The following is an 8,521-nucleotide window of genomic DNA, read 5'->3' on the forward strand; positions in this document are numbered from 1 at the left end:
ATATATATATATATATATATATATATATATATATATATATATATATATATATATATATATATATATATATATATATATATATATATATAATGACCAATATTCATATAATTGCTAACACCACAACTTTGAACTCCAAAAAGAATCTAAAACGAATACTCACAAATTAAAAGCATAGAACTATAATATACCCTAATTCGATTCTACACCTAACCCTAGAAAGAAGCACATTCAAAAGTCACTAAGTTATTCAACCTCAAATACTAAAACATTAACAATATGAAAATTATATTTTAAAGACACTATCTTAAAAATATATAAATTCAAATTAAAAAGATAAAATAATAATCTAGCCTCGCCCAAAGAGATTGTACGCATACAAACATACAAGTTAAAATGAGCGAAAATTATGTTGAAAAAAATCTCTTCACATCATCAATAAACTAAACAAACAAAAATAAGAATTGAAAGCCAAGATAAGTATGACATGCAGTAAATTAATATTTTCTATAATCTTGGTAAATGGGCTCTCGGAGCTCTATTTTAATCCATTGATTCCAATACCTCATTGCGTTCGTCATTAGCTTCATTTTTTTATTATTTATTATCTCTCTATTCCCTTCTAAGTTTATAAGTATAATTTTAAAAAGATTGATTAAATCACAAATAATTTACTGGTTAGACATCGACAATAGGCAATTTTGAGATATTATTGGCATGTTAGATGTTCATATTACGTAGGCCATAACATCACTTATTTACATAGTATTTCTATCCTCATGCGTAATTATAAATTTAATCAAAATAATACTGATTTAAATAATTAAAATCGATAAGGAAGTTAAATATAAATCTTTATACCTTTTTATTAAATTATATTTTTTTTACGAATATTAATATTTAATAGTGCTTTTAGTTGATTCCCATCTCGTGGATATAGATTAAAAGCAGGAAACTTGAATACGGAGTGAGAAAATATAAATAATGTCTTCCCGTAATCGACTTGTCAAAATTTCCACAAGACTTGGATGGTGAAGAACTGAGCCACCCTCAAGATTTTCCCATGCTCGCCAAACTAAGAGAGGCCTGCACAGAATGGGGATTTTTCCGTCTTGTCAACCATGGAATTTCAGTAGAGCTTCTGGATAAGGCTCAGAATGTTAACCGAGATTTATTTTCCATGCCAAACGAGGTTAAAGACAGAGCCACAACTTCTAGTCCATTCGATAGTTACTATCGAGGTCCCAACCATGAGACATTCAATTTTGTCGAACCCTCGAAAACAGAATCTTTGGAGCAAATGTGTTCAAAGATATGGCCAGAAGGGAATCTAAGTTACTGGTATGTTATTGATGTCCTAGTCTGTTCCTTCCTCTGAAGCTATCTTATTAGCCTATTTCTTATTATTTGAATTCCTTTATGATTTATTTCGCAGCGAGACTATGGTAACGTACAGTTTGCGTCTCTCAAATCTTGCCCAAAATATCACAAAAATAATCCTGGCAAGCCTGGGGTTGGATGCCAAGGCCTTCTACCACTCTCACTTCGCAAAGTGCACATCATGAATGCGGATAAATGGATATTCATCGCAACAAAAAAATATCGGGGAGGAGACTCTGGGATCTCATGCAGATACCGGGTGCGTCACATTACTTTACCAAGATGATGTGGGAGGCCTTGAGATTCGATGAAACACAAACCACCATATTTAGATTATCAGATGATATCAATGAAATATACATATTAAATTATTTTATTCTCTACCAAGATGATGTGGGAGGTCTTCAAATTCGATCTAAGGAGGGCAAGTGGTTCAACGTCAAGCCTCTCTCTCACTCATTTGTTATCAATCTGGGGGACTCTCTCAAGGTATGAAATTTTCTCCACACGAAATTGTTAGGGTAGAAATGTAAATGAAATGACAAAAATAAAATGAAACACTTTTCAATTAGTATTCAAGAAGTACTTGCTGCATAATAAAGGCAGCGAACAGTTTGCACAGTTACACAAAAACTGTCGGATGGAACAAATAAGTTATAACTGTACAAAAACTAATAAAATCAAACAAAACTAAAATTAACCTAAAATTACTAAGTTTTAACCTAAAGATTAATACATTAACATCTCCCCCTTAATCTAAAGGAGTTAAACCAATCATTTCACGAAATTTTTCAAACTTAACACGACCCAATGCTTTGGTAAGTATATCTGCAGGTTGGTCTGTAGTAGCACAATATTGAAGGGAGATACTGCCATCTTTCACATAGTGCCGAATAAAATGAAACTTGGTGTTGATATGTTTGGTACGATCATGAAACACTGGGTTCTTAGCCATTTTTATAGTAGATTGATTGTCAATAAAGAGTGGTGTGGAAGAAGCTTGTGGTGCCTGCAAATCTGCAAGAATTCTTCGAAGCCATAAGATTTCTCTAGTTGCCTCAGATGCTGCTATATATTCTGCTTCTGCAGAAGAGAGAGTTGGGACTGATTGTTTTTTAGATTTCCAAGAGATTACAGCAGAACCAAGAGACATTAAGTAACCAGATGTAGATTTTCCATCATCCATATCACCTGCATAATCTGAATTTGAATAACTAAGCAAAGAAAATTTTGATATCTTGGAGTATTTAAGCCCATAGTTTTGAGTGCCCTGTAGATATCGAAGAACCCATTTGGCTGCTAACCAATGAGTTTCTCTAGGTTGTTGCATAAATCGTGACAGAACTCCAACAGAAAAAGAAATATCAGGTCGAGTAGTTGTAGCATAAATCAAACTGCCAACTAGTTGCCTATAAGAAGTTGCATCAACCAAATCAGAGGAATCATTAGATGAAAGTTTGAGATTTTGCTCCATAGGAGTGCTGAGAGGCTTGCAATCAGCCATACCAAACTTTTTGAGAAGATCACCAATATATTTTTGTTGACTAATGAAGATAGATTGGGGATTTTGAATCACCTCAATTCCCAAATAGTAATGAAGATGACCCAAATCAGTCATATCAAAACCTTGCTGCAATCCTTCTTTTACATTTTGAATATTAGCCTCACTAGTTCCAGTGATAAATAAATCATCCACATAAACAATAAGATAGACAATAGTACCATCAATCTGTTTAACAAAAAGAGTTGCATCATCAAATTCAAAGTGATGAAAATTCAACTGCAAGAGATGCTCAGTAAGTTTTTCATACCAGGCTCGTGGGGCTTGTTTTAAACCATACAATGATTTTATAAGCTTGCATACCTTGTCCTCTTTACCAGGAACTTCAAAGCCTTCAGGTTGAGTCATATATACTATTTCTTTAAGATCACCATTCAAGAATGCAGTTTTAACATCCATGTGATGGATGTTCCAACCATTTTGGGCCGCTAAAGCCAACAAAACATGAATAGTAGTCCATTTTCCTGTAGGGACAAATGTTTCATCATAGTCTATGCCCTCTTTTTGAGCATAACCTTTGGCAACAAGGCGTGCTTTGTGTTTATCAAGTGAACCATCAGCGTTATATTTATTTCTGAAAATCCACTTACAACCGATAGGTTTACAATAAAGAGGAGGATCAACCAACTCCCATGTGCCATTATTCAAAAGTGCATTATACTCATGTTGCATAGCTTGCCTCCAAAATGAAATATGATGAGCTTCTTTATAGGAATTTGGTGTTGAGTTGATTATGAGATTGAGCTCATCAATAGACTCAAGGTTATCTGAAATATTAGATTGAGCTTGTAGCCTTTCTTTATAAGAACTTCTTGTACCTATTTTACCTATTTCATCAGGTCGCAAATCTTTCAAAGTTTGTTGAACTTGTTTGGTCCACCTATGAGAGGATTTTTGTGGGACAATAGATGTTTCTATTTGTAGATTAGAATCTTCATTGGGAGGTAATGAGTCAGGCTCATCATTAGTGAGAACATCACTATGAGAAGGGGCTTCTTCTGGTACATGAAGAGGTGGAGCATCATGAGTTGAGGTAGCTTGAGATGCAGGTTCTACACATGTATTCATTCCTCCAGAGTGTAAAATCTCACAAGAATTTTCTATCCAAGGAGAAGATGTGGCAAATTTATCAAGCTGTTTTAACTCATTTTCAATATGTGTATCACTTTTGAAAGATTCACAAAATACAACATCACGAGCAATAAAAAAAAATTTATGAACTTCATCATATAATCTATAGGCTTTTGAAGTTTCAGAATAGCCCAAAAAAATGCACTTATAACTATGATGATGCAACTTATTCCTTTTTTCTTTAGGAATCAAAGCATAGCAAATAGAACCAAAAATTTGAAGGTGTCGAATAGTTGGAGGATAACCAAACCAAACCTCATATGGAGTTGTTTGGTGAAGAGCAGATGATGGAGATCTATTGCGAAGATAGACTGTTGTTCTTGCTGCTTCAGCCCAAAAATATAACTTGATGCCTTTGAAATATAACATTGCTCGAACCATGTTCATGATAGTTCTATTCATTCTTTCAACAACACCATTTTGTTGAGGAGTGCCTGGAATAGTGAGATGATGTTGAATACCATTTTGACAAAGATAATCCTCAAAAATTAGAGAAGTAAATTCTCCACCATTATCTGTTCGAAGAGTACCAATTTGAGATTGAGCTTGATTTTCAATCATAACACGAAATCTTTTAAAAGTGTCAAAAGCCTCTGATTTTTGCTGCAAAAAATAAATCCAAGTCATGTGACTATAATCATCAATAAACAACATAAAGTACTTAGATCCTCCAATAGAAGTTACTGGTAAAGGCCCACACAAATCTGAAAGAATGAGTTGCAATTTTCTATGTGCTCTCCAGGTGGAATGAGGAAAAGAATTTTTATGTTGTTTGGCAAGAATACATGCTTCATATTTTTCAATTGATTTAGAAAAAAATGGTAAACCATCAACACCATTCTTTTGCATGGTATGAATGCTATCATAACTAATATGCCCCAATCTTGCATGCCATAAAAGGCTTGGTGATATACTCTCTTCTTCAGTAAGATATGCAAAATTTTTAGAAGTAGATGCACCATTTAATTTTAATAATCTTCCATCTTCACACCCAGTGAAAACAATTTGATTGTTAGATGTTTTTCTTACAACAACCTGCCCATCTTTTAAGAAAATAGAATAGCCTTTTTTGTCAAATCAATACTAACGATAGCAAATTTCATTGTAATTCTGGAATAAATAATACATCATGAAGCACAAGGTCTTGAAGATTAGGCAACTTAAATCAAATAGTTCCTTTTCCAAGAGGTTTCAGACTAGATTTATCTGCTAAATAAATTGGACCATAGGCACCTTCATGAAATTCTTCAAAACAATCACGCCGAAATGTCATATGTTGTGTGGCTCCAGTATCTAAGATCCAAGAATCATACCATGAGGAATTAGATGTAAAATCTGAAACAGAAAGCACATATTGATCACTATCACTGTCACAAGCAAATTGGGCTGCTCCTGAAATTTTATCCTCTGAAATTTTATCATCACTGTGCATTTTTGTTTTATCTTTCTGTTTAAATGAATTTTCTCTAAAACTTTCTATCTTGTCCCATGAGAGCTTACATTCATGTGCTTCATGACTACCTTTTCTACCACATCTTTTACAATATAAATACTACCTATCATTTTGATTATCATGTTGCCTCCATTGACCTCTAGTTTTTCCTTTATCATTATAACTATACTTTGAAGAGATTCTATTGATAGATTTTTCTTTTTGAATGAGCAAAACAAACATTTTCAGTAGTATTATCTATTTTCCTTCCAAAAGCTTTTTCACGTTCTGCTAACTTTTCAACCAATTTATCAAATGAAATGGTTTTCAATTGATTACTTGCTTGAAGAGACTCTAGATAAGTGGAATGTGTTGGAAGAAGTGCCTTGATGAAAGTAGTGAGATAGATATCAACTTTTCCACCCGCAGCATCAACATCATGTTTTATAGCTCTGATTTCAGAAGCCAAACTCATAACATCACCATTTTTCAATTCAAGATTAAACAATTTTAATTGTAACTGAATAAACTCTAATTCTGAATGAGAATCAAATAAATCTTTTAATTTGTGAAGGGCTTCCCATGCAAATGTGCATCCTTGTATATGTCGATACACATCACCATTAACAGAAGCTCTTATCAAAGCCAAAGCTTTGGAATTTTTATATTGCCAAATTTCTTTTTCTTTAGCCTCAATTGGTGTTGTAGGTTGGGCATTTCCATCACAAATTTTAGACCATAAATCATTAAAAATAAGAGTGTTTTCAATTTTTCTATGCCATTCCATCCAATTATCTTTTCCTGTTAAAGTTTCTCCAATCAATGAAACAATAGACTGCATTCTGAATTTAAAATAAATAAACACAATTTGCAAGGCCTGCAACTTTAAAATAACTTCTCAATCCTTTAAAAATAGAGAATAAATAAATTGATATCACCTGAATCAATTTATTGTTTCTGTAGAATTCTCCGCTCTTATTTCTCCGCTCTGATACCACTGTTAGGGCAGAAATGTAAATGAAATGACAAAAATAAAATGAAACACTTTTTCAATTAGTATTCAAGAAGTACTTGCTGCATAATAAAGGCAGCGAACAGTTTGCACAGTTACACAAAAACTGTCGGATGGAACAAATAAGTTATAACTGTACAAAAACTAATAAAATCAAACAAAACTAAAATTAACCTAAAATTACTAAGTTTTAACCTAAAGATTAATACATTAACACGAAATATCATTAAAGATGTTTATTATTCCTGCAAGGCAAAAAATATTAAGGATGAATGGTGAATACGAGTACAGGCGTGGAGTAATGGAAGATACCACAGCGCAGATCATCGTGTTGTTTGTAAAGGGTGGATAGATCGAATGTCTATTGCATTTTTCATTTCATTTCCAATGGAGACAGAAATCTGGGCGCCTGAGGAACTTGTGGACAAGGACAATCCAAGGCGTTACAAGCCTTTCATATTCTCCCAATTCAGACGTGAAATAACAACGAATATAGATGACAGAGAAAAAGCTACAGCTCTCGAACGATTCGGCGGCATATAAAAAATAGAGCGTTCGGGCGGTGTTGTGTTAGTTTAGCTTGGCTGGTCAGAAATGATAGGTATGATCAGGTGCTCGAAAACGTGACATCCCTGTTTTGTGGATAAAACTAAATTGCAAATCTGTGCATGTGTATCAATTATGGAATATCGGTTCTTTATATGATAATTTAAGATTTGATCAATCGAAAACTTAAATAGGATAAAATATGTTGAAATCTTGCTTGTATTAAGAAAAAAAAATTGTTTTCTTGGTTTTAAATTTGAAAATGGTTTCTAAGATTTTGTCTATACAATTTCATAAATTTTGAGTTCGATCTCGAAGCATGTAAGTAAAGCAAATAAAGAAGAGGGGATTAGAACAACAATTTCATAAATGATAAGTTCAGATTGAGAGAAAAATTAGAGAAATTTTTTTAATTTTTTTTAATTATATAGGGATAATAGTAATATATATAATTGGTATACGAAAGTTACATCATTCTCAGAATTAGATATATAAATATTTTACAATTATGAATCTAAACCTTTCATTATTTAGTTTTCTGCTTAAATATTTCAAATAAGAATGAATTTACACAACTACTTTAAAAGTGTTGAATCTTAACAATTTACTAAGATAGTGATGACAAAATATAGATAAATGGGTTTTGTTTAGAAATATGTATCTTATTAGATTTGAAAAAGAAACGAAATAAAAAAAGGAATAAATGTAAACTTGAGATGAAGAGACTTTATGATAATGGCAACGAATTGTTAGGAATTGCTACAATAAAACATTTTATGTATCTACAATATCAAAGTGAGGTATTTTTAGTTTTATAAATAATGTTAAATCTTTCTATGATAGTGAAGGAATCTTTCCTACTGCCTTATGCCTTTATCAAATCATATTGATCAGATTGATTTTTTTTTAATAGTTCAAAGGAAAATAGATGGATATCTAAATAGTTAACAATGATAAGTTAGAATGAAAATGAGATCTTTAAACTTGAAAAAAATGTAACAGGTGATATAGTGTAAGAGTTAGTGATATTAAATTTATTGATAAGAAATTTTTATGTAATTAGAATCAATCATGAGAATTTATGATATAAAAAAGATGAGGAATTATATGTAATTAACACTTGGTACATTATTATAGTGTGTTTTATGAGATTCTAAGAGATGAACAAAATGAATTGGGAATATTGTAGTTTTATGCATGTCATATGCATAAAATTTATACTTTTATTTGAGGAGTCCATAAATTTCTTAAATCTTGGATCGAGTTGGTCTAACACCATAATTAGCTTTGTACCTTGAAAATAGGGGTCAAGAATACTCATATGACCATTAACATGATTATGTATAAAAACCCTATCAACTGTGTAAAATTCACTAAAATCTTATACACTTCAATATAACATGTTTTGTCTCTATTTTGTCTCATTTATATATTTTCCCTTCTTAAAAAAATTTGCTAGTGT

At 32.0% G+C, this 8,521-nt stretch overlaps 1 protein-coding gene across 1 annotated transcript; it reads left to right on the forward strand.

The window, feature by feature from the left end:
- Positions 1 to 1,060: 1,060 nt before the first annotated feature.
- Positions 1,061 to 1,562, forward strand: LOC131857755 (S-norcoclaurine synthase 1-like). Its single transcript, XM_059210469.1, has 2 exons — positions 1,061 to 1,338; positions 1,433 to 1,562. Exons 1-2 carry the CDS (start codon positions 1,061 to 1,063, stop codon positions 1,560 to 1,562), a joined length of 408 nt encoding a protein of 135 aa, XP_059066452.1.
- Positions 1,563 to 8,521: the final 6,959 nt, after the last annotated feature.

The sequence above is a fragment of the Cryptomeria japonica genome, chromosome 8, assembly GCF_030272615.1.
Source record: "Cryptomeria japonica chromosome 8, Sugi_1.0, whole genome shotgun sequence".
Lineage (NCBI taxonomy): Eukaryota > Viridiplantae > Streptophyta > Pinopsida > Cupressales > Cupressaceae > Cryptomeria > Cryptomeria japonica.